This window comes from Gorilla gorilla, chromosome 5 (genome assembly GCF_029281585.2).
Source record: "Gorilla gorilla gorilla isolate KB3781 chromosome 5, NHGRI_mGorGor1-v2.1_pri, whole genome shotgun sequence".
Classification (NCBI taxonomy): Eukaryota; Metazoa; Chordata; class Mammalia; order Primates; family Hominidae; genus Gorilla; species Gorilla gorilla.
This window is the reverse complement of record NC_073229.2, coordinates 28,164,590-28,191,903: the sequence shown is the minus strand read 5'-3', so window position 1 is coordinate 28,191,903 and position 27,314 is coordinate 28,164,590. Positions and strand designations below refer to the sequence as shown.

The 27,314-nt window shown below is 43.6% G+C and overlaps 1 protein-coding gene across 8 annotated transcripts in view; it reads right to left on the bottom strand.

Annotated features, from left to right (window-relative positions):
* Window positions 1–27,314, bottom strand: part of GCNT2 (glucosaminyl (N-acetyl) transferase 2 (I blood group)) — a 110,358-nt gene that overhangs the window by 61,823 nt on the left and 21,221 nt on the right. For 2 of the 8 annotated variants that reach the window (XM_019030119.3, XM_055391297.2), the window contains exon 1: window positions 11,355–14,271. The exons of 3 other annotated variants lie outside the window; for them this stretch is intronic. In XM_019030119.3, coding sequence (XP_018885664.2) covers window positions 11,355–12,273 — 919 coding nt within the window. In that variant the 5' untranslated portion in view covers window positions 12,274–14,271. Of the gene's footprint in view, window positions 1–7,436; window positions 7,874–11,354; window positions 14,470–27,314 lie in introns of those variants that run through there. 3 more of the 8 variants (XM_063707320.1, XM_055391298.2, XM_055391296.2) reach the window with 3 other exon arrangements.

Genomic DNA, 27,314 nt, shown 5'->3' with positions numbered 1-27,314 from the left:
GTGAGATTTTGACATCCAACCTGCCATGTTGAGATGTCTATACTGAATAATCCAATAAGTTGTTGACACTCACTGAAGCTTTTGGAATTGAGAAAACGTTTTTCTTAGAGCTATGTCTTAAGAAGCAAAATATGTTAAGGGTGTTAGAATGGTTTGAAGAGGGAGACTCGGGCCAGAGAGACCACTTGGAATGGGTCTGACAATAATCTGCTTGACAGGTGTGATGGGCCAGAGTTAAGAACAGTAATGGTGAAAACAGGAAGGGTAGAACTTGCTAGAAAACTCTCACAGACAAAACGTACGGAATGTGCTGGCTGGATCCTGGGGTACCAGAAGTGGGTAAGTTGGCTGACTTGAAGGATGGCCATACCACAGAGACTGTGAGTGGAAAGCTGGGTGTGTGGGGAGTAGGGAGATGTCAGCATGCACTCGTGGAAGCTTCGAGATGAGATATCCAAAAGACAAGGAGATGTGGCAGAAGGCCTGGGAGCTCACCATAGGGAAGTGAATGGTCAGTACTGAGGTGGTGGTGAGAAACTGCAGATGTAAATGAGATCACCAAGGGGGAAAGAACTGCAAGAGCCACGAAGTAAACTGAGGCAAGAACTGACGAGGATGTTTCCTGAAAACATTTCTCGAATTCTGAATTTCACTGAGTATAGTAGCTCCAAAATTCCACCGATAGCTAAGTCTCATTTCAATAGTCAGTAAGCAAGAAGATGAAAAGAACAGAGCTCTTCATTTACATTCAACTTTCTTCGCGAGGGATTATAAAATCCATTTATCATTGGCAACGTGATCACCTTTTCATTATCTTGAGGTTTCGGCTGAGAGTTCGAGGGCAAAGTCAAAATTCCATGATAAATTTTGCTGGCTTCCGTCTTTGATAATTCTCTTGCTAGCACTTTTAACCCTATCTGTCTTTCTCAGCAACAACTTCCAGAAAAGATCAATTCTATACATTGCATTGTGGACAGGAGACAGAGCACTGGATTAGAAGTAAGAAGAGATCAATTTGTGCCCTGGCTCTGGCAATTATTAGCTGTTCAATACATCCAAGAAATATGTACAGTAGCTATACATCTTACACAGAGGTGAGGTTGCAGAGTCAATGAGTAAAGGGAAAAAAGCCTAAAAGTTAATATTCCTCTAGAGATATCCCTTAGGAATGCACCACATTCCAACATGGTCAGTCTTCCCTTTCATCTTTTTTCTTTTTCTTTGAGATAGCATCTTGCTCTGTTGCCAGGGCTGGAATGCAGTGGCGCCATCCTAGCTCATTGCAGCCTTCACCTCTGGGGCTCAAGTGACCCTCCCACCTCAGCCTCCCAAGTAGCTGGTACCACAGACATGTGCCACCATGCCCAGCTGATTTTTGTATATTTTGTAGAGATGAGCCACTGTGTTGCCCAGGCTGGTCTCCAACTCCTGGGGCCAAGTGATCTTCCCACCTTAGCCTCCTGAGTAGCTGGGAATACAGGTGTGTGTCACCAGACTTGGCCAATTTCATTTTATTATTTTTTTGTTGAGATGTGGTCTCACCATGTTGCCCAGGCTTATCTTGAACTCTTGGGCTCAAGTGATCCTCCTGCCTTGGCCTCTCAAAGTGCTGGGATTATAGGCATAAGTGTAGCCTTCTCTTTAATCTTGGTCCAGATGGTTGTTTCTTCTAATGAGCACTAGATGAAGAAGTTCATTTGAGCAGACGAGCTATGCTATGAGATAGACACATACAGTTCTTTAACATTAGTGAGCCTTGGGAAGCAAACTCCATCAAGAGAATGAGCAGAATCCTTGGCTTACTCTGGACCCCACTCATTGGGTGAAATGAAGGGCAGAGTAGCATGGCCAACACCATTTAAACCCATATAAAACGTGTGCGTGCACAAGCATACATGTGTGCATGCATTTAATTAAGTCTGTGTAGGTTAAACAAATATAAGTTGGGACTCCATCATCTTGAGTACTGCTCATGTGCCCGAGGTATGCTAGGTGTAAACAGAAATAGGCCTGTGCAGCTGCTGCCCTTGAAGCCTATTCTAAAAGGTCACTAGGAATATACAACACTGCAAAACTCATATGGTTGGGCGCAGTGGCTCATGCCTATAATCCCAACGCTTTGGGAGGCCAAGGCAGGAGGATCACTTGAGGCCAGGAGTTCAAGATCAGCTTAGGCAACACAGTGAAATTCTATCTCTATAAAGATTTTAAAAATTAGCTAGGCATGGTGGCACCTAAAGTCCCAACTACTCAGGAGGCAGAGGCAGGAGAACTGCCTGAGCCTAGGAGGTCAAGGCTTCAGTGAGCCATGATGGTATCACTGCACTCCGGCCTGGGCCACAGAGCCAGGCCTTGTCTCCTAAAAATTTTTTTAAAGATAAAAATAAAAAGACCAATAATAGTACAACGTTGTACAGGAGTCCAGAGGAGTGAGAATCAGGAAAAGAATTTTACAGAGTGTGACTCTAAGCTGAATTAAAAAAAAAAAAAAAGGCACACATCAATCAGATGCAGGATAGGGAGGAAGAGCATCCGGGAGCCTCCCGGGAGAGGGACTGTGTGCGTCAGGGCAGGAAGGCTGGGAGTGGCAGAACAGGGATCCGCAAGTTGTCTGGGGAAGGGCGCAGCTAGAGAAGTCACTGGAAAGGCCAAGGGGGCCAGATCTCGAGGAGCTCTCTGTGTTTGGTGGAGGTGCTGGGATGCTATCCATACACCGTAGGGGAAGGGAATCCATACACAGCTTCTGAGGAGAGGGATGTGATCGCATGATCATGGGTGCATGTTACAAAGGCCATCCTGTCACTGTGGAGGACGGATTAAAGCACGGGACAGGGAAACTAGTTAGGAAGAAATTATACAACTTTAAGAGAAAGAAGAAGGGTAGACGACGGCGCCAGAAGTGGAAAGTGTCACGGGGGAGTGATACTATCTTGGCCGGTGGTGTGGGGGGAAAAGAATTTACCAAGAAGAATTTACCAAGACTTTAGAGAAATGTAGGTAGAGAAAGGTAGATTTATTCAAGGAGGTAGGAAGACACATTGCGAAAAGGCAACGGGCAGGCCAGCAGAAGCTGACTGCAAAGAAACAAAGGCTTGCTGGAGATTTTATAGGGTAGTGTTCATGCTGAAGAGAGCTTTGTGCAGTACTGACAATGCCAAGGTTGCGGGAGCTAATTTGCAGGTGTCTGGTGATAGCTGGTCGTGGGAAAATCGTGAATTATTGGCTCAGGAGGTTGTGTCCTGGACCATGAAGAAAGGCGGACTTGAAGCTTATCTGCTTTCCCTCTGCTTTCCCTTGATCCCACCAGCTTGACTCCTTTTCCCTAATTAGGACTCCACAGAAAACAGGCCTGTGGCAAGATCCATTTTGCTGAGTGTTTATTCTGTGCCCAGCACTTGCCCACAAGCAGGGCACTGTCAGATCTGTTTTTCTCTGGCCTCCTGCAAGGGCCTGTGTGGTTCATGCACTGCCTGCCTCATGCCCAGTCCAGCTCTCATCCTCGTTCGCTCGGCTATGGCCACACGGGCTGCTTTCCTGGCTCTGCAGACACCAGGCTCACCCACGACCTTTGCGATCCCTATTCCCTCTGCCTGGGACCTCTTTCACAAGTGCGTGGCTGGCTCACTCTCATTTTGGGAGGCAGTTCATGTGCTACTATTGCCAAGAAGCCTTCCTGTCCCATTTCATCTACAGTAGGTTGCTCCCTATGTATTTCCCTCATAGCATTTCTCATCAACTCTAATGATCTGGCTTCTCTCTCTCTACTATTTATTGGCTGTCTCTTCCTTCTAAAATGTATCCTCCATGAGGTAGGGGCCTTATGTGTCTCACTCACTACTATTTCTCAGTACCCAGCAAAGTGTCTGGTTGCTCCATAAATATTTATTAAATGAATATCCATCTTATAGATGAAAATACAATAACTAACTCATTTAGACCTTACATATTTGATATCTATTATTATTGTCCCATTTTACAGATGAAGTCACTGAGACACAAAAGTCAGGTACTTTGTCCGAGGTCACACAACTTCTAAGTGACAGAGCCGGGATTCACATTCAGGCCGTCTGGCTGCAGGGTCCAGGCTTCTGCCATCTGTGCCATATTGCAATGCTAAGACCAAGGTTGACAGATGTCGGGGGATACATGGCTGGTGATGGAGGAGCCAGGAGTCCAAACTGGTTCTGACTCTGGAGCCTGAGCCCTTAACTTCTACACTCCAGGAAGAGCCAGATCAGCAGGGATGAGGGTAGGGAGAGCTAAGAGAGACAGACAGAGAATCCAGCCCACAGGTCTGAGCTAACAGAGAATGGTGTCAAATTCAGAGACTTGCAAAGGGGAGAGTCTGAGTTTAGTTCAGAGCATGTAGAATTCGAGGGGCCCGCCACACACATTCTCTACTCTGCTTCCTGCTTTTGGAACAGGGCACATTACTCAGCCCCTCTGGTCCCGTCTTCATATTTGCAAAATGTGGATTTACGTACCCACTGGACGGGATTCTTGTGGAGATTCAACTGAGATACTCTAAACCCATACGCACATGTTCAGTAAACATTAATTGCCTTCACCCTTCCTGCACCTCTGCTCACATGAAAAAGCCAAAATCTCCAGGAAAATGGGCTGAATATCAGGATGAAAGAGAAAGTTTTTGAGTGGGTCTAATTATATAACCATTCCGCAAGCTGAATAAGACTTAGAATTAGCTAAGTTTCATCTTCGGAACACTCGCAGTAATTGCAATCATTCAATGAAGAATTCATTAAACTGGGTTCAATTTAAAATAAGCGGATAACATGTGCTACCTCCTTCCCTTCGATGTTTCTTTTTATTTTGATTTCTTGTTAAGCATATGCAATATTTGTCTTTGGACAAGTCATATACATATATATATATATATATATTTTTTTTTTTTTTTTTTTTTTTTTTTTTTTTTTGAGATGCAGTCTCACTCTGTCACCCAGGCTGGAATGCAGTGGTACAATCTCGGCTCACTGCAAGCTCCGCCTCCTGGGTTCAAGCGATTCTCCTGCCTCAGCCTCCCGAGTAGCTGGGATTACAGGGTCCCGCCACTACGCCTGGCTAATTTTTATATTTTTACTAGAGAAGGCATTTCACCATGTTGGCCAGGGTGGTCTCGAACTCTTGACCTCAGGTGACCCACAGGCCTCAGCCTCCCAAACTACTGGGATTATAGGCGTGAGCCACCACGCCCAGCTAAGTCACATATTTTCATCTTAAACTTTCTCATCTGTAAAATGGGAACAGTCCCTTTCTTATGGGGTTGTATAAGAATTAAAGGAGATAATGTGTAAGAAATTTTCCTTGCAAATTAAGTACTGTCCAAATATAATAGAATGACATTATTATTGAACATGTTTTTATGAGAGAAAAGGGTACGGTTAGGTCAGTTAAAATTGTACAAATGGTTAATGTTGTATCCACTCACACACCCATATGTATAAAACTAAATCTTGCCCCTCTAATATCACAGGAGGGATGTGCTTATTTGTTTGTTTGTTTGTTTTCTTGGAGACCGAGTCTCACTCTGTTGCCCAGGCTGGAGTTCAGTGGCATGATCTCGATTCACTGCAACCTCTGCCTCCCAGGTTCAAGTGATTCCTGCCTCAGCCTCTGGAGTAGCTGGGATTACAGGCGTGCACCACACCCAGCTAATTCTGTATATTTAGTAGAGGTAGGGTTTCACCATGTTAGCCAGGCTGATCTCGAACTCCCGACCTCTGGTGATCCACCCGCCTCAGTCTCCCAAAGTGCTGCTTGTTAACAACCCTTAACCCACCCTGCCACCCAGTGTAGGACAAGGGGTGTCCTGCAGTGGGCCTGTGCTTTGCCCTGCCCAGCGTCACCCTGAGCAGCCTCCTCCACCAAAGCCCCAGCCCTTGGCTTCAGGGTAGAAAAGGGACCCAAGAAATGTTGGTGAGCGTTCTTCACCCCTGTGATTTGTTTATGGATAGGAATTTGTTTTTGTGGGTTTTTTTTTTTTTTTTTTTTTTTTCAGAGAAGGTCTGACTCTGTCAAGCGATCCTTCTGCCTTGGTCTCCTGAGTGGCTGGAAGTACAGGCGCACACCACCATGCCTGGTGAATAATTTATTTTTTGTAGAGACAGGGTCTTGCTTTGTTGCCCAGGCTGGTCTCAAACTCTTGGGCTCAAGGGATCCTCCCGCCTGGGCCTCAAAAAGTGCTGGGAGTACCGGTGTGAGCCACCGTGCCCAACCAGGGATGGGAATTTGGACCAAGCAGGGCCAATCTGAGGTCTCCCTTAAGCTGCCGCTGGAACTCTCAGGAAAAAGTATTTCTTGTCCCCCAGGAGTAACCACTGTGAAAAGCAAGTACACTTGGAGCTACTACTGGCTTTCTGGGGAGAATTTGCCTGATGGAAGCCAGCACAGAGATGCAGAGAGACAGGGGGACCATCGCGACCTGGTTGTACCCATCAAGGTCCCATGCCCAGGACTGCCCCTCAGACCTGGGCAAACTGGGACAGTTGGTCTCCCCACAGGGAGATGACCTAGCAAGAAAGGGTCCTGAGCACACGGTTTGACTCGCTGATCCAGCTTGATTGGGAGCTCCCTTGGGCATCTCAGATATGTGACCCGGTAACTTCTGGTGCTTGTTTAAGCTCCTTTGAGTTGAGTTTCTGACACTTGCAACCGAAAGAGTCCTAACACCCTCCCAAAGAATGTGCACATATAAATAAAAGTCACAGTTTAAAAAGCAAAATAAATCAAAGTAGGAAACACGATATTTTTAGAATTAAAAAATGAGGAAATGGGATCATGTGATCCCTTCTGAGGTTGAGAGAATTTGACAAAAGGGCCCTGAAAAAAAAAAAGGAAAACGTATACAAAATGGAAAAAGGAAACGAGATAAATGAAAACATTCTTACGGAAGAAAAATATCATGGCATGAGAAAGGTCAGAGTAATGAACGAGCAAAGACTCCAAAAGCACACTTAGTGCAGCGAGGGAAAAAAAGGAGCTGAAGCCAAAGAGTGGGGTAGCTCTGTTCCTTAGAGACGAAACCACCCTGAAGTGTAAGAAGATATTCTAGCCATGGGAATGGACTGGGAAGAAGATCAACCAGCGGCCACTTGGGTAGATGCTGAACAATTTCACAAAGCGTAAAGCAAAAATTAAATGGCTTCAGGTGCTCTGCCTTGGGGAAGATAGGCAGATGAAAATGCTGCAAGAGCCAGGCACAGTGGTTCATACCTGTAATCCCAGCACTTTGGGAGGCCAAGGTGTGCATATCGCCTGAGGTCGGGAGTTCGAGACCAGCCTGACCAACATGGAGAAACCCCGTCTCTACTAAAAATACAAAATTAGCCAGGCATGGTGGCACATGCCTGTAATCCCAGCTACTTGGGAGGCTGAGGCAGGAGAATCACTTGAACCCAGGAGGCGGAGGTTGCGGTGAGCCAAGATCGTGCCATTGCACTCTAGCCTGGGCAACAAGAGTGAAACTCTGTCTCAAAAAAAAAATAAAAAGAAAAGAAAATTCTGAAAGAAGAGCCGGGAGAGCTAGAGCACATGGGCTTTTCTTAAAGTGACTTAGAGCAATCATTACAAAGCTCAGAGATGTTAGAAAATATAAGGGTGTACCGGAAGTCAGAAGTTACTGCTGTCACAGCCTGATGCTCTGTAATGTGGGTCAGAGCAATCTGTGGTCCTGGAGAATTTCCTTTGAGAATGTAAGCAGAAGGGAGGGGGCTAGACACCCCATCTGTCCACGAGCCACACAGAAGAGAAGGACAACCACTTTACCTGGTTCCCCTGAAGAGGAGTGTGAGACTGGGGCCCCTAAGGACCTCTTTCTGGCCTGTTGTATCACCATCTCTAACAGTGTAGAGAGAGCCTAGTGGTTGAAAACCAAAAGAGAAGTCACTCTCAGTAGAAAGGCACCAAGAAAAAAAAAAAGGCAGTGTGAAGCTCTGTGATTTACTGCTACTTCTATGAATATCCCTTCTATTCAGTCTCGCCAATTCGAACCGATTTTCACTTTGTTTTCTGAAACCATCTAATTCTAAGGTACTACTCATTTTCTCGGTCACATTGCTCTTGGGGGTGTTTTGGGAAACCTGAAATGCCTGCACAGGGTCTTGCTAACACATTTTAATTTAAGGTATTTAGGAGAAAGGGAGGCGGTCGCTTTGAGGGAAGAAATGAACAGCACCACCTGCACTTGCACGTTTGCAAAAAGATGTTTACCCTGTACGGACAGAAGAATTTTTCCTCTTAAAACATGACATTGAAAATAGAAGAGCTCAGCCCGGCGCAGTGGCTCATGCCTGTAATCCCAGCACTTTGGGAGGCCGAGGTGGGCGGATCGCCTGAGCTCAGGAATTCGAGACTACCCTGGGCAACATGGTGAAACCCCGTCTCTACTAAAATACAAAAAAATTAACCGGGCGTGATGGTGGGGGCCTATAATCCTAGGTACTCAGGAGGCTGAGGTACAAGAATCACTTGAGCCCGGGAGGCAGAGGTTGCAGTAAGCCGAGATCGCACCACTGCACTCCAGCCTGGGCTACAGAGTGAGACTCTGTCTCAAAAAAAAGAAAATAGAAGAGCTGATATTGATTAACGGCTATGTGGTTATATAAGAACCAGATTCACATGCCAAATCTTAAATCACAAAGAATGCTCAAGTGTAAAGCCATGGGAGTTACTCGAGCGTGGGATTAGATTTTCCATTGCCTTTGAAGGTAGAGAGAGGCACTACTAGGGCTAGAGCATTTGAAGATTTGTTTGCTGTAATTCACTTGTAATATGTGAAGGCACTACCTAGAAGCAGGATATCCTTTCTCCCTGAACCAGGATGTTGCCCAGAGCCTAAGAAAGGAAAGAAACAAAGCCCCAGGACATGGCACGTTATCCTGAAAGGCATCCCTTGCAGAATGAGACAGGACAGACCACTGACATGGGCCGCAATGGCCTTCCTCTCCAGGCAGTTGCTCTCTGGAGGAGCTCTCGCCTCTAATTCCTGCAAGGGAAATGGGATGCGCTTGCCAAAGTTGATGGGCAGTACATGATCCAGGCTCACCAGCCCTTCTGCCTTTCTCTCTATAGATTCCCACTAGCAGCTTGGGAGGTCTTTACATTGTTCTAGGCATTGTGTCTTCTGCAAAGAAAGGTATGTGTAGGAATGAAAGGGGTCTTTCTACCTGGGTTCCCCATTTTGTAGCTGGAGAGATTTGAGGTCCCATGAGGTTCTATGATTTACATGGGGCCACACTGTTGCAGTGAGAAGGCAGAAGCCAGCATGCCATGGCATAAACCTACAGCAAAAAACGTGTTCTCTCTCCTAAAAAAGAGAAGGAAAGGTAGCATTCTCTCCTCTACCTATGTAGATGTCGTTCTCTCCTATACCCATCTAGATAGCATTCTCTCCTACACCTATCCAGATATCATTCTTTTGGTCTCCCAAGAGATCAGAAAGGGGTAAGGAAAAAAGGGGAATTCTTTTTCCCTTGATTTTCTTATATTATTTGACATTGATAAAACTGACCAGGCTTCTGGCAAAATAACCACAGATATTTATTTACATTTAATAGAAACCAAAACCCATGTTTTTCTTTAAAAAAAAAGCAACAATTTAGACTTTTGTTAACTTATGAAATGCCCTCATCTCAGCACAATACTTAAGGAACCACTTGACTGGGACCCAACTTTTATGAATTTTAAGGAAAGAATGAAAATAGAAATGGAATAAATATTTAAATATGAAAATCAGCTCCTAAGTACCTAATGCTCCTCAATGATATGCAAATGGTAGAAACAACAGATCAAAGGTGAAGAGAGGATGAACCCAGGCAGAGGCAGGTGCGGAAACAGTGTGTGCAGCATACGAGTGAGCCGCATTCACCAGGAAAGTCACTCTGGGATTCAGACACCAGGCATGGTATTTTCCAGAGAATGCCGGCGTGTTTATTGCCCAGCAGGCCCTGCCCTGCAGCCTGAGAGCACCTACCAGCCTTTCCAACTTGGCAATCCCCCAACAGCCAGAACAATGATTGCTTTTCTCTTGCTATAATAATGCTGTCTAGTTCATCAGAGATCCATTTTGTATTTTTCATTGAGTCCAAAGCACGCTGTTTTCTTCAGAAGAAATCCCATCATGTTTTATACACTTTAAAAAACAATCGGTCTGGTAAATTAGTAAAGATAGGAAAATTCGGAGGAGAAAGCAAGGAGTTTCTCCTAGAATCTCATTATTTTATTTGAAATAAAATGTATTTTTTAAAATCCTACACAAATAATATGGTACATGCATGAGTCCAAATATTTCTCAGCTCAACAATGTCTTAGGGAGACAGCTCTGATGCCATAGTAAAGCTTCATGCTTTACCATTCATTCACTCACTCACTGATTTATTCATCTAATATATACTTATTGAGCATTTACTCTCTGTTCTAAGCACTGAGGAGCAGTTAATGAGATAGAAAATAACCCTGGCTTCATGGAACAAATGCAGAGGAGACCAAGAACAAACCCATGCAAATAGGTAAATATCCTAATTCCACAGGGCAATAAACTCTTTAAAAGAAAAACAGAGTGGTGTGCTGGCCAATGAGGGGGAGTATCAGAGCTGCTGACACCTGAGAGCTGAGATCTGGCTAAGGAGAAGGAGCCTGTGGAGGCCTGGAGTAGGCAGGAGGGTGGCCAAGGCAAAGATCCTGGGGTAAGAGCAAGCCTGACAAATTTAGAGGAAAGAAAGAACACCAGTGTGGACTAACAGCTATTGTGGTAAAGATGTAATAAGATGATGTGTGAAAAAGAACTTGATGGACCACCAAGTGATACCATGGAAAGGCATTACTTAGTAGTGCTAGAACATGTGAATTATCACATAAAGAACATCATTCTGGGCTAGGCATGGTGGCTCATGGCTATAATCCCAGCACTTTGGGAGGCCAAGGTGGGGAGGATAGCTTGAGCTGTGGAGTTGGAGACCAGCCTGGGCAACATAGCGAGACCCTGTCTGCACAAAATTTTTTTAAAAAATTAGCCCAGTATGGTGGTGTGCACCTGTAGTCCCAGCTACTCAGGAGACTGAAGTGGGAGGACTGCTGGAGCCCAGGAGGTCCAGGGTTCAGTGAGCCATGATGTTGCCCCTGCACTCCAGCCTGGGCCACAGAGTGAGATCCAGTCTCAAAAAAAAAAAAAAAAAAAAAAAAAAAAAAAGAACATCTTTCTGCATTTAGAAAGGACTAGGGTGAGAACTATATATGTTCCAGTTTTCATCTCCTACTTCCTAATAAAAAGTGGCTGGTTATTCTAAAGCCCTTTCAAATACAACACATTTCTTTTGCATGAAATATGGAATTGTACGTACCTGGAATCCTATTGAGTGTCACCCAGAAATGCTCATCAGGACTGAAAGTGTCCTTGGACCACTGGAGCAAATCAACAGCCCGTGGGTCATGCAGAACAAAGTTGGCAAACTCTCTTGATAGAGCCACATAGGCAGAGCCAAAGTAAATCGTGAGATTATGGGGGGGAGGCGGTTTCAACGCTGTTGTTCTTATCACATAGGAAAGCTCTTTGCCCAGGTGCTCTTGGTGGACATATTTAGTCCTTCCAATTGCATGAGCTGGGGGCAGCACCCCTGGGGTGATATTTTTACCTTTAAATCCTTTCAGATACTGAACTATTTCCTTGTTGGTTTTCAGGGGGAAGTCTTGCCCACAGGTGTTGATAACGTACTTCCATGAGACCTCGAAGGCAGAAAGATCTCTGATGCAGTTCAGGTCAGCCTGGAGCCTGGAGATCCCTCCATAGACAACGGGTTCCATCTTGGAAGCCAGAAAAGCGTTTGGGAAGCAGCTTAATAGTTGCTCTACCGCATCTTTAAATTCAGTTGTTGCTTTTTCATCCACATGAACACAGTAGATATTTTGGGGCATGTAAATAGCCCTGAAGAGCCTTGCAAAGGTGTCAAAGTGATGATGGATGACCATTATATATGCCAAGGGAAAGTCAGCTTCTTCCTTAGATAAAGGGGCTGTGATGTAGTGGCTCTGGGTCAAGTATTCCTTGCAAGAAGACTTCTCATGGATCATTAATTTGTTTTTCCACAGGAAACGTGTTTTTCCATTGATAAAAGATGTGCAAACTTGAGTCAGCATCAAAGGGTCTGAGATATTTAGCCTTTGGAAGCTTGGATCTCCCCCAAAATTGAACACAGAGAAGACGATAAAAATAATTACACTAGAGACAGAAATTATGAAGAGGTAACGCATTGATAAAGGCATGCCTCAAAGAAGGGTGAAATGTCAGAGACCGTCAAAATCTGTAAGTCTTTTTTCCAAACTCACTCGTTTCTCTGAGTTCTTATTTTGCAACATACTCCACTCACTCCTGCCCTGTTGGAGACGCTGGGAATCGATTCCGTTTCATCTCGAGAGTCCAGCTGCTGTCTCTGTCCCTGTGCCGATATTACAGCCAGATCCCGCCTCTCTCAAACCTCCTTTGTTTAAATCCCCGTGGCAGGTTGCTGAAGCCCAGCCTTCCCTCCTCCCTCTGCCTCCCCGTTTGCATCTGCTAGCTGTTTTGCTAAAACTCCGGTAACTCTCTTTCCCCCGGCAGATTTAGTTTCCCATATCTCTTTCTTTCATTTCCCATGCCACCCCCGCCCCCTGGTTACTGCCATTCAGGGAATGAGCGCAGTGAAAGCCAGAGTTGAAGTGATGAGCTCTGGCAGGCGTGCCGCTTCCTGCTAGTCCCCTAGCAGGCGGCTGGACTTGCCCTCTCTTGTTGTTCGTGGCAAGGATCCACAGCCTGGCCTCTCAGCTCTTCCAGCGCAACCCACGGGATAGAAAATAGCTTCTGTTTTCCAACGTGCTGTTTCAGGAAACCTGACACAAGTGACATCTCAAATGAAAGAAAGCCTCATCCATCCCAGCTCCATTGTAATGCTTTTTTGGCCCCACCCCACTGTTTTTCAAAACAAGAGCTTACTGGAGGAGGAGTTCCTGTCCCAGGGGGTCTGAAATTGCTGGGGCGCCTTGGGCTCCTGACTCTGAAACGAACCCCTCTCCTCTCACTTCCAGCTTCGGCTGTAGTGTTTGTCTTAGAATACTGGGGTCAAAAGAAGAAGTCGTGAGCTACATCCACTGAGTTATATGAGACCTTAGAGCTTCATGGGAAATAATTTGAATCTTGGTCACAAATGATGCTCAGACAGGGGATCTGGTAGGCATTCAGGCTTTAACCCCCCCAGAGAACGGCATCAAATGCTCAGAAGTGTCATATGCCTGCCCAGTTAAGCTTATGGACCACCTAGGAAGTGGGTGTTTTTATCCCCTATTTGTAAATATAGTGGTGTTCTGGCCAAGGAGTATCAAGCTGTTTTACTTGGAAAGTTCTCGTCTTCAACTTTCCACTTTCCCACCAACTAATTTTTAATGAAATGTAGATTAATGCATTTTATTTGGTATCCTCTTAAAATGGCTTGCAAAACACCAACTTAACCATTGACTGCCTGCCCATTTCCCCTCACTATTCACCTGACCTAAACAACTCCATGCCTCAACCCCAACACGTTCACTACCCCACCCCATGCAGAAAGAATGTCCTTTAATGCACATTTTCTTCCATTTGAAAAGTCTCTACCCTGCCATGAATGGAATTGATAGGACAACACGCGGATTCCTTGCCTTCAAAATGGGCAGGAAAGCAAGTGCCACCCTCCTGGGATTCAGGGGCACCCTGAACTCCGACCAAATGACACATCATTTCCTGAGCACACTGTCGCTTCCATTCTTCTAACTTTCATTGTTTACATTTTTCATGCATTTCCAGCTTGTACATTATTTTTCTCTCTCCCTTACCAAAGTCTCCTAAATAAACTCTCTATATAACCCACCCCTGGATTTTTAGGTCAAGTAGAAAACAATACAATGAGAAAGCAGTTCAATCTAATTCTTAGTGTCTTCTATGGAATCGAGCAAAGAGAATGATCTAAAATTTATGATAAAGAAAAATTCAATCCTAAGCTTTTCTTCTTCTGAATAATACTTTTAAATATTAGGTTATTGTGTATTCTACTCCTAAACAAAAGAGAGTAATTCAGTATCTTGTTTGGCAAAGACTTGTGGCTTAGAATGAATATTAAAATAGTTACAGTTTGACAAAGCATTCGGTGCACATAACTTAATTTGGGCAACAGAGTCTGTTTACATTATTGTTTTCAACTGGCCAATAACATGGGGGTTTGGATTTATACAAACTTAGGAGACAGACATTAATAGCATTACTATATTAAGAAATATAGACACTAACCAAATTAGGAATGTTCATAATACTTCCGTACTCAATCCAATACTTCAAATGGCATTGTTTGTGTGTTGAAAAATATAGTCGATTTTCCTCCCAGCTCTTTTGTCTGTCCTTGGGCCAATTTTCTCCACTCTCAGATTCTGGTATTAAAAAATCTTGACAGGAGAACTCTAAAAAAAATCACTTATTGCATTAGAGGAAGACTGTTACTTGTTACCTTTCTTTTCTAATAGGCTGTACAACCTGTTTATCCAGACACCATGCACTTTTTTGCTACTGAGACTGAACAAGTCAGCCCTCCAGGCCTGCCTTTAACTATAGCTGAGGACAAAGTTGACACTAGCCAGTCATGCCTTGTCACTCACTTTGGATAGAATTATTCCCAACCTAGCCAATTAATCAGGCTAGACATGTTAACACTCCCCTGGGGCCATCTTAGAGGCTTTCTCCATATTCCGTTCATAGTCTTTTATTTTGCAGACATTATTTGAGGTATGTTTGGTTTTTTTTCCTTTGAGGCAGTGTCTGACTCTGTCACCCAGGCTGGAGTGCAGTGGCGCCATCATGTCTCACTGCAGCCTTGACCTCCTGGGCTCAAGCAATCTTCCTGCCTCAGCCTCACAAGTAGCTGGGATTACAGGCATGTGCCACCACGCCCAGCTAATTTTTGTATTTTTAGAAGAGACGGGATTTCGCCATGTTGGCCAAGCTGGTCTTGAACTCTTGGGCTCAAGCGATCCGCACACCTTGGCCTCCCAAAGTACTGGGATTACAGGCGTGAGCCACCACGCCCGGCCTATTTAATGATTTTTTTCCACTTAGGATGATATGTAGAACATAGCTCCAAAGGAAAGAGAGTATCCTTTCTTTGAAATGACAGAGGACTTAGAATCTCAATGAATTAAAAAAATAATAATCAAAGGGGGAAAAGATTGCCCTCCTCCATGTGCTCAGGATCTCTTGGCTTCCCATCTGAAGGCCAAGGTACGAAAGACCTGGGGAAAACTGTGTTGGAGGCAGATGACACAGAGAGTTTGCTACATGCCAGGCTAAGTCAACCAGTGAGGGAGGTGGAAAAGACCTTGCATAAGGCACTAAAAATCTGGGACTTCATCTCCTTGCCAGAGGAGCACACAACGGGCTTCCAGTGGAGGAGCACCTCCAGGCAGGGCGTGCCAGCTGGAGGAGGATTGTGTACACATTCCCTCCTGCATCTTTCCTCTATTTAATTGCATGTACGAATGCACACTTCATTACACCCTCATAATTGTTCTGAGACTTGTTTGTCTATTGTCAATTAACCACCATCCTTTAGTTGGGAAAGGACTTGAGGGGACACAGGTTTGAGCAGCAACACTAGACATGTAAAGTTAAATGAAAGCAAAGATGGCACTGAGAAGACTGGCTCAGAGAGAGTTTGTTAAAGTCGCGTTGAGAGGCTCAGCTGTACTGGCAGAAAAGGTTAGGTAAATGGGGTGAAATTGTACCCATTCTGAGGCTCCCTGATGGCTTTCCTTGGAAGGGTATTTTTACGTGGCTTGCTCTGTCATTGAAGAAGTCAAATGACTCAGGGATTCATTCTTAATTATAAAATACAGAGATTTGTTTTTTCCCCTGACCTAAGAGTAATACATGAAAAAGTAGAGAATGCTGGCAGTCGAATTCATTTTGGACAGCCTATTAAGTACAGTCGTCCCTGTTCCAGGGATGAGTTCCAGGACCTCTGAGGATACAAAGTCCACAAATGCATAAGTCCCTGATATAACATGATGTAGTATTTGCATATAACCTATGCACAGCCTTTCTTGTACTTTAAATCATCTCTAAATTACTTATAATACCGAATACAATGTAAATGCTATGTAAACAGTTGTTATGCTGTATTCCTTAGGGAATAATGCCAAGAAAAAAAAAAAAAAGCCTGTACATATTCAGTACAGAAGCAACCATTCTTTTTCCCCGCCCAAGGTCGAATCCAAGGATTCAGGATCTGGGGAAACAGAGTGCTGAGGCTGGTTGAATCCAAGGATTCAGGACCTGGGGAAACAGAGTGCTGACTGTAATTCTGCTCTGGGTGGCCAGGTGGTTTGTAAATGTTTTTTTTTTTTTAACACGATAGTGATCATGATACTAACATGAAGAAAGAAGACATTTCCAAAGCACATCTTTAACTAAAACAACAATCCTCCCGTAACAAAGACATTCTCTGGATTTGTTGGATTCCCTGGGGAAAATCCTGCTTCTCCGGGGGCCCAATCATTTTACTTTCTATACCTTTCATCTAATTAGCAACGAAAGAAATTGTTGTCTAGATCACAGAACCCAAAGCATTATTTTAAATTCTCATCTCAGGCCAGGTGCAGTAGCTCACACCTGTAATCCCAGCACTTTGGGAGGCCAAGATGGGTGGATCACCTGAGGTCAGGAGTTTGAGACCAGCCTGGCCAACATGGTGGAACCCCCATCTCTACTAAAAATACAAAAATTAGCTGGGCATGGTGGCGGGCACCTGTAATCTCAGCTACTTGGGAGGCTGAGGCAGGAGAATCGCTTGAACCTGGGAGACAGAGGTTGCAGTGAGCCGAGGTGGCGCCACTGCACTCCAGCCTGGGTGACAAGAGCGAAACTGCGTCTCAAAAGATGAATAAATAAAAAATAAAAAAAAAATAGCCAGGCGCAGTGGCTCATGCCCGTAATCCCAGCACTTTGGGAGGCCAAGGCGGGTGGATCACGAGGTCAGGAGTTCAAGATCAGCCTGGCCAAGATGGTGAAACCCTGTCTCTACTAAAAATACAAAAGTTAGTCAGGCATGGTGGTGGGCGCTGGTAGTACCAGCTACTCAGGAGGCTGAGGCAGAGAATTGCTTGAATCGGGGAGGCGAACGTTGCTGTGAGCCGAAATCGTGCCATTGCACTCCAGCCTGGGCGACAGAGCGAGACTCCATCTCAAAAAAAAAATAATAAATTAATAATAATAATAAATAATAAAAATTAAAAATTAAAAAATAAATTATCATCTCAGAGGCGGGGAAAGAAGTTTAACATGCAGAATTTTAAAGACCCAGGCGGCAAGTCCAGAGGTGGTCTTGCCATCTCTGTGTGAGCTGGTGTAATCTGCACCTGATTTTGATGCAGCAAAGTTATGATGGAAACACTTCCTGGATGCTGAATGATGCCAAGCAAATACTTGCAAAAGACAGTATACAAAGTATTTAAATAGGCAAATGTTAAGGCACATGTGGCTAGGGGCAGTCTTCTATTAGCATACATCTAACAATTGGAAATATGAAAATCCTGACATTTGGGGCCTTGGAAAATGAAAACTAAGTTGCCAAAAATAGGTCACGGCCAATGAACATCTCAAGATGAGACTTACCACTGAATTTACTTGTGGAAATTGTTTAACACTGGGAGGGTGACTGACTCATTAATTGTATTACCAAAACATTGGTTTCCACAACTATCAGCCAAACTGGGTGTGTCTGTAGCTTGAGGATAAGGATAGTACTGATTAGTGGTTTGCAAACTTTACTTTTACATCTCATCACCTGGAGGAGCTGTAGAAATACAGGTTACAGGGCCCCTGCCCTAAGAGTTCAGTAGGTTCCAGGTGAGTTTAATAATTTACATTTCTGACAAGTGTGGTGGCTCACACCTACAATCCCAGCACTTTTGAGAGGCCAAGGGAGAGGATTACTTGAGCCCAGGAGTTTTGGACCAGCTTGAGCAACATAGTGAGACCTTGTCATTACAAAAAAATTAAAAAGTTAGCCAGGCACAGTGGTGCATGCCATCTACTTGGGTGGCTGAGGTGGGAAGATCACTTTAATTTGGCAGGTTAAGGCTGCGGTAAGCCATGATGGTGCCACTGCACTCTAGCCTGGGTGACAAAGCAAGACCCTGTCTCAATAATAATAATAATAATTTGCATTTTGGTCCCAGATAAAGCTGAAACCACTCATCCTAGAACCAAAGTTTGGGAGTCAAGGGACTAGAGCAAAATTACTCGATTTTTTTTTCTCAATGACCCTATCTCTACTTTCCCTATAATTAATATATTGTAAGAAAAAAAAAAAAATGTTAGGCCGGACTCGGTGGCTCATGCCTATAATCCCAGCACTTTGGTAGGCCAAGGCAAGGGGTTCAAGACCAGCCTGGCTAACATGGCGAAACCCCACCTCTACTAAAAATACAAAAATTAGCCAGGCACGGTGGTGGGCACCTGTAATCCCAGATACTCGGGAGGCTGAGGCAGAAGAATTACTTGAACCCGGGAAGCAGAGGTTTCAGTGAGCCCAGATTGTGCCACTGCACCCCAGCCTAGGCAACAAGAGCAAAACTCCGTCTCAAACAAACAGAAAAAATTGGGGTAAACTACTGTATAATTTGGAAATACGTAGTAAACATGAACTCAAATGATGTATAATCTAACCACTAGAGCAAAATTTACTATGGAAAACTAATTGGTGGTAGTAGTGGGAGAAAATGAATATACAAACACCTGGTGCTTATATTTAAATGAGAGAAACCCTGGTTACAAGTCATCTCCCAAACACCATCTCTAATTACGATACACAGCAACCACATCTGGGCACAATCCATATTTTACAAAATACAGAACAGAATTATTTAACAATAAACACTGCTGCATTGAGTAGTGGTCATAAGCTGAATTCGAAGATGGTGTAGGAAACGGATTAAAAAAGAGACAGAGAGCTATGGGGAGACTGAGGCAGGAGAACTGCTTGAGCCTGAGAGGCGGATGTTGCAGTGAGCCCAGATTGTGCCACTACACTCCAACCTGGGTGACAGAGTGAGACCCTGTCTCAAAAAAAAAAAAAAAAAAAAAAGAGAGCGAGATTGAGAGAGAAAGGAAGTAAGGCAGAAAATACCAATTTAATTCATGAAGATATGGAGCAAAAGCAACCCTCATGCCCTGATGGAGAAGTGTGAATTGGTATGACAACTTTGAAAAACCAACAATACAATGTCTACTAAAGTTTAGCATACCTATATCCTATGACCCAAAATTCCATTCTCCAGTATTTACTCAACAGAAATGAAATATATTCATCAAAAGATATCTAAGTCAAGATTCGCTGCACCCATATTCATAATAGAGCCAAACTGGGGACTACTCAAATGCCCACCAACAGTTAGTATAGAGCAGGGTTTCTCAGCCTGGGCACTATTGGCATTTTGGGCTGAAAAATGCCGTGTTGTGAGGGCTGTGTGTTGTAGGATGTGCTGCCCTGTGCATTGTAGGATGCTGAGGGGCACCCCTGGCCTCTACCCACTAATGCCAGTAGCACCTTTTGCTTCCCTCCCTCAACCTCTGACAACCAAAAATGTCTTCACGCTGGGCGCGGTGGCACACTCCTGCAATCCCAGCACTTTAGAAGGCCAAGGTGTGTGGATCACGAGGTCAGGAGTTCAAGACCAGCCTGTCCAACATGGTGAAACCCCGTCTCTCCTAAAAATACAAAAATTAGCTGGGCGTGGTGGCATGCTCCTGTAATCCGAGCTACTTGGGAGGCTGAGGCAGAGAATTGCTTGAACCCAGGAGGTGGAGGTTGCAGTGAACTGAGATCACGCCATTGCACTCCAGTCTGGGTGACAGAGCGAGACTTCGTCTCAAAAAAAAAAAAAAAAGGCTTCAAATATGGGTTCTTCTCTCTATGCAGCAATGAGAATGAATGAAATACAACTGCCTGCAACAAAAAGGTGAATCTCACAAACATAATGTTGAACAAAAGCAAGCCAGATAGAAAAAATAACATATGCTGTATATTTCCACTTATATGAAGTACAAAAACAAGATTTTATATATCTAGATTATACCAGGAGTGGGAGGGGGCTGCCCTGGCAAGTGGAGTGGATGGTAATAAGAGGGTACCAGGAAAGTATGAGTGACGACGCTGATAGCTAGCATTAGGTGCTACACTCAGAAGGTCACTGGTGTTTGCCCCTAATCACTCAGATAGCAATGGCTGACCCGAGACCTGAATGTGAATGGCTTTGTTCCCAAGCTCTTGCTCTTGTTGTAGCAGCCTTTTGTGGTGCCCTTTCTGGGAGGCCCAGGAATATCTTGGTGTCAGTGCCCAGATCTGCTTCACGGAAAAATCCTGAGACATAAGGAGAACTGTGGTGTTCACTTTCATTTATTTATTTTTAATTTTTTTTAGAGATAGGGTCTCATTCTGTTGCCCAGGCTGGAGTGCATGGAGTGCAGTGGCAAGATCTTAGCTAATTGCAGCCTCAAACTCCTGGGCTCAAGTGATCCTCCTGTTTCAGCCTCCCAGATTTTGATCTTTAAATACCATTCTCTATTCAATAGAACCAGGGCTTCCTTCTTGGAAAGAATGGCTGATTGCAAGACTGGGGCAGGTTAAGTGCAGGATTAGCTTGGAACATCTCCTGTGCCAAAAAGAATCACTGGGACTTGTTGAAAGAACACACAAGCCAGCTTGAAAAGGCTTTCACTGGCCAAGTCTGGGACAATTTGAGCAGTAAAGTAAGTAAAAAGAATAATGGATTATAACCCATTGAATAAATATAAATCTAAGTCCACAGAGATATAAATAAATAAGCCAACACACAGGAGAAGGGATGGCTGTACCTAATAGTTGAATGTCAACTAATAAACACAGAAGAAGGATGAATTTTATTTAAAATTCATGATTTGGTAACGATCACAGTAAAAACTGAGTCAGGCAAGATCCAATGAATGGCAAAACTGGAGAGTGATTGTTTGATAAACAGGATATCTACTTAGTAATAAATAAAAACACTTCCTAGCTTTTCACTGGAGAAATGTGGCAGGCACTATCTTAGCCAAGTGATAAAAAGTCATCATCATTATAAGGCTCTACAGCATTATTTCCACCATATCTTTGCCCAAAAGGTATAACCTAAATTTAATCATGAGAAATCATCAGAGCTGCACTCTTCAAAAATGAGATCTTGGAAGACAAAGACAGACTGAGAAATTGTTCCAAACTGGAAGGGACTAAAGAGATATGATGGCCAAGTTTAGCTCAAGATTCTTGATCAGATCCCAGATTCATGAAGGACATAATGAGTATAACCATGCACACTGGAATAGGGTCCGTGGATTAAATAGTAATGCTACTTATCACTTGATAGTTGTACTGTGATTACATGGGGGTGGGTGTCTTTGTTGCTAGGAAATATGCTTTGAAATATTAAGGGATAACTTGCAAATAGTTTAAGAAAAATATATGAATAAGAGAGAGAGCAGATATGATTAGGCAAGTGTACAAAATATTATGGGTTGGGAAATATGGATAAAAGGTATACGGGAGCTCTTTATACTATTCTTGTTAAGTATAGTAAGTTTGAACTAGTTTAAAATAAAAGGTCGAAGGAAATCTTTGTGATCTCAGGATGGCAATAATTTCTTAAGGTAGGACATAAAATCATGAACCATAAAAGAAAAAAAGTGTAATGATTCCATAAAGTATATTTTTATATACAGATGGGTGTGCCATAGATTACCAACATATTATTAATGTTGATTATCTCTGGAAAAAGATGTAATACAGAGAAGGATGAAGAAGTATGGACATGTTTTATTTTTCTTAATCTTTTGTGTACTGTTTACATTTTTAAAATAAGGATATACTGCTTTCATAAAAATCAGCTTTAAAATATAAATAATAAATAAAATAAAAGGTTGAAAACTCACTGAGATCTTTAAACATTTTATAGATCTTCAAAGAGTAATATTTTCTTTTCTTTTTTTTTAAACGGAGTCTCACCCTGTCACCCAGGATAGAGTACAATGGCAAGATCTTGGCTCACTGCAACCTCCGCCCCCTGGGTTCAAATGATTCTTCTGCCTCAGCCTCCTGAGTAGCTGGGATTACAAGCACCTGCCACCATGCCTGGCTAATTTTTTTGTATTTTTAGTAGAGACAGGGTTTCACCATATTGGCCAGGCTGGTCTCAAACTCCTGACCTCAGGTGATCTGCCCACCTTGGTCTTCCAAAGTGCTGGGATTACAGGCATGAGCCACTGCGCCCGGCCAATATTTTCATTAAATAAGTTGTATAACTTACAGGAACTTAAGAGAAGCAGTATGTAGATTAGAATGATCATGAATTAGGGGTTAAACACTCTTAGATGAGGTAATTTTACCTTTTGGAGTCTCAGCTTCCTCATCTGCAAATGAGAGATATAACCACGTTCCTCAGAGGTTTTCTGTGAAGTTCAGATGAGTTAACCAAATAAAGCATCAATGTTAGTCCCTCTGCTCTCACTTTGAGATAACACTGGTTCTATAGAATTTCCTCTTTAGAAAACACTTACATTCCCATCAACGAAACAGTGCTAGTGTTAGAGCTGCCTAGGTTGTCTGATTGATAGAAATTGTCTGACTCGATAAAATTAACATAGATATTTATTAAAATGTGGTTCCACCTAAAGATTGATGCTCTATTAACAGATATGGCTCTTCCCCTCTTCCCTGACTTTTATGACCAAATGGAAACTGCCTTTCTGATATTTGGAAATCTAGTGTTTAATGTGGGATGCGTTATTCATTAAGGAAGTGTTTTTCAATGATTTTCACACCATGACACATATTGAAAACAATTAAAGTTGACCAATGGCAAACATTTATTTACAATTGCTTACTTTATTGTAATAACACAGTATATAATTGTTACTGGTAAAGCTTCTGGTCAACAGTAGGGTTTTTTTTTTTGTTTTTTTTTTTGAGATGGAGTCTCGCTCTATTGCCCAGGCTGGAGTGCAGTGGCATGATCTCGACTCACTGCAACTTCTACCTCCCGGGTTCAAGCAAATCTCCTGCCTCAGCCTCCCGAGTAGCTGGGACTACAGATGCCCGCCACCACGCCCGGCAAATTTTTGTATATTATAGTAGAGATGGGGTTTCACCATATTGGACAGGCTGGTCTCGAACTCCTGACCTCATGATCCGCCCGCCTCGGCTTCCCAAAGTGCTGGGATTACAGGCATCAGCCACCGTGCCTGGACAACAGTAGGTTTTTAGTAGTTGAGTTTTAGGGGAGTCAAAAGCTATACATAGGTTTTTGGCTACATGGGGGTTCAGTGGGCCTAACTGCCACACTGTTGGCACTGGTCAACTGCATTTGTCTGACACCTGTAGATAAAATGGACATAGCTGCTCTCAGCCAGAGCTATCTGGCCAAAAGGCTTCAACTGTCCTGGGTTTTGCCTGCCGTATATGCTGCTGAGATCAACGTGTAGCCCATCTGTAACCCATTCCCAGCAAGTCAGCATGCACAGACATGGCAGGGAAGCTCAGCAGTGAGGCATGAAGAACAGCAAAAGAGGCTGCTGTTACAGGAATCAGTTTAAGAAGCTAAAAACACACATCGGGAAAAGATTACACTTGGGGAAAAGATCAAGTCGTTTCTAGCTGCCCTTGGAACTAGACCCTGCAACCTTTGGAACAACTCCAGGTTTCTACTTTCAGGCCCCACATCTTGTCAACAGTGACCTATCCATTGTAACTGATTTTATTTGTTAACCTTGTCTTTTCTTTAATTTCATTTACCCTGCCATCTTAACCATCCCTTGTATTGCCTGGGAGCTCAAAAGCAAGGAAGTCTTACACCCTACTCCACTGCTGGCTTTTGCCTGATTCACAAAGCTGAAGACACTTGAGTCTCCCAGACCAGGACTAAACTCGGGAAAGCAGCTAAAAACAGCTTCACATGGCTCAGGATTCGAATGGAAAATTCTACAAGGGTGACTGATTTACCCTTCATGAAAACTGTTATGATTTTTCACCAAGGCACGAAGGAGGTTAGGATTGCAACGATCATAGGAATTTGAAGTTCGCTTTATTCCTAATAAGGAGAAAACTAGAAAGAGACACAGTTATGAATCCTTCAAGGTAAAAACAAAAGAACATGAAACCCTGTCAGACACTGTCCTAAATTTGTCAAGCTCAGGAACACAAAAGGTAGTATTTAAAGCAGCAAAAATCACTAAGGAAGTTTGAGCTGGCTTGATGTGGATTTAAACAAAACTCCTAAGTTTCTAGGTGGTCAAATATCAATAGCGCAGACCAATGAGCACCCACAAAAATGGAGATCACAGCCAAGGGACAGCTCTTGCAAAATGGAAAAAGCCAAAAAAGTAAAAGCAAAAAGCACCAACTAGGACTTCAGCACGAGCCCTTCAGCTGACCATGCAAGAGCTGGGAGGAAAAGGATATAGACTAGAAAGAGAAGATACAGTTTTATTAGAAAGGAGGGGGCTGGGGGGCTATACCCACTTGATTCTTAAAAAGAGGAATGATGGTTTACATAAAATCGCAGAAAAGGAATCTAATCATAGTAACTACATATTAGGATTAAATTAAATTGCTTTATTTTCCCAGCAGCTCTCTGGCCACCTCATTTATTTATTTATTTATTTGAGATGGAGTTTTTGCTCTGTTGCCAAGGCTGGGGTGCTGTGGCACAATCTCAGCTCACTGCAACCTCTGCCTCCTGGTTTCCAGTGATTCTCCTGCTTCAGCCTCCCGAGTAGCTCAGATTACAGGTGCCTGCCACCATGCCCAGCTAATTTTTTGTATTTTTAGTGGAGATGGGGTTTCACCATGTTGGCCAGGCTGGTCTCGAACTCCTGATCTCAGGTATCTGCCCACCTCCACATCCCAAAATGCTGCTATTACAGGCATGAGCCATCATGCCCGGCCCCATTTATTTATTTATTTATTTATTTATTTATTTAATATTTTATTTTATTTTATGTATTTATTTTTGAGATGGAGTCTTGCTCTGTCACCCAGGCTGGAGTGCAGTGTGGTGATCTCGGCTCATTGCAACCTCCGCCTCCCAGGTTCAAGCAATTCTCTGCCTCAGCCTCCCGAGTAGCTGGGATTATAGGCACCTGCCACCACGCCCTGCTAATTTTTTTGCGTTTTTAGTAGAGATGGGGTTTCACCAAGTTGGCCAGACTGGTCTTGAACTCCTGACCTCGTGATCCACCCGCCTCAGCCTCCCAAAGTGCTGGGATTACAGGCGTGAGCCACCATGTTGCCTATTTTACTTTTTGAGATAGAGTCTTGCTGTCGCCCAGGCTGGAATGCAGTGATGTGATCTTGGCTCACTGCAACCTCCGCCTCCTGGGTTCATGCAATTCTCCTGTCTCAGCCTCCCAAGTAGCTGGGATTACAGGCGCACACCACCACGCCCGGCTAATTTTTGTATTTTTACTAGAGACGGGGTTTCGCCATATTGGCCAGGCTGGTCTCTAACTCCTGATCTCAGGTGATCCGCCCATCTCGGCCTCCCAAAGTTCTGGGATTACAGGCGTGAGCCACCAGGCCTGGCCCATTTATTTATTTTTTAAATGAGTCTTAGCTATTTTCTTGGTCACAGGATTTAGGAGTTACAGACCTAAACTAACATTTTGTCCATATAGTGTGTCCTTAATTCAATGTCAGACAATTTCATCTCCTAATCAACCCCATTTTAAATTCAAATGTAATCATCTTGACACCGACACTTACTAGCTGGGTGTCCTTGGGCAAGTAATACAAACTCCATATCCCAGTGTCCTCAGTGATTGCAACAATCTTAATTCAAAGAAATAACGTCCAAAGGGCACTTAGTCCTCTTCTAAGAAGATATATCAAAGGCCAACAAGTACATGATGTCCAACATCATTGTTAATTAGGGACATGCTAATCAGAACTATAAGAGGATACCACTTCACACTCACTAGAAGGGCTAAACTAAAAAAGATAGACAATAACAAGTATTGGCAAGGATATGAAAAAATTGGAACCCTCATACACTGATGGTGGGCATGCAAGATGTTGCAACCCATTGGAAACCAGTTTGGCAGGTCCTCAAAATGTTAAACATAGAATTAACATTGGGGGCTGGGTACAGTGGTTCACGCCTGTAATCCCAGAACTTTGAGAGGCCAAGGCGGGTGGATCATTTGAGGTAAGGAGTTTGAGACCAACCTGAACAACATGGTGAAACCCTGTCTCTACTAAAAATACAAACAAGTTAGCTGGGTGTGGTGGTGTGCTCCTGTAGTCCCAGCTACTTGGGAGGCTGAGGCACGAGAATTGCAGAGGTTGCAGTGAGCCGAGATGGAGCCACCGCACTTCAACCTGGGCAACAGAGAGAGACTCTGTCTCAATTTTAAAAAAAAAGGGCCGGGTGTGGTGGCTCACTCCTGTAATCCCAGCACTTTGGGAGGCTGAGGCTGGTGTATTACTTGAGGTCAGGCGTTTGAGACCAGCCTAGCCAACATGGTGAAACCCCGTCTCTACTAAAAATACAAAAATTAGCCGGGTGTGGTGGCCCATGCCTGTAATCCCAGCTACTTGGGAGGCTGAGGTAGAAGAATCGCTTGAACCCGGGAGGTGGAGGTTGCAGTGAGCCAAGATCATGGCATTGCACTCCAGCCTGGGCAACGAGAGTGAAACTCCGTCTCAAAATTAAAAAAAAAAAAAAAAAAAAAAAAGAATTAACATAGGGACCAGCAGTTTCACTCTTGGTATCTACCCAGGAGAAATGAAAACATGTGTCCCCATAGTGACTTGTTCAGGAATGTTCATAGCAACATTCTTCACACAAGCCAAAAGTAGAAGCAACCCAAATGTCCATCAATGGATGAAAAAATAAACTTGGTGTATCCATATAATGGAACAGCGTCCATTCCTATAAAAAGTGAAGTACTGATTCACGCGATAACACGGATGAACCTCAAAAACCTGGCAATAAGTAAAAGGAGCTACGCATGAAAGAACACATATAGTATGATTTGGTTAATATGAAATGTCCAGAAAAGGCAAATCCATAGAGCCAGAAAAGTAGGGGTTGGGTGTGGAAATGGGAAGTGGTCATGAGGTTTCTTTGTGTAGTAATAAAATGATTCTACATTAGCCGGGGATCATGGTTGCATAACTGTAAAGGCACTAAAAATCATTACATTGTACACTTAAAGTGGGTGAGTTTTATGGTATGTAAATTAT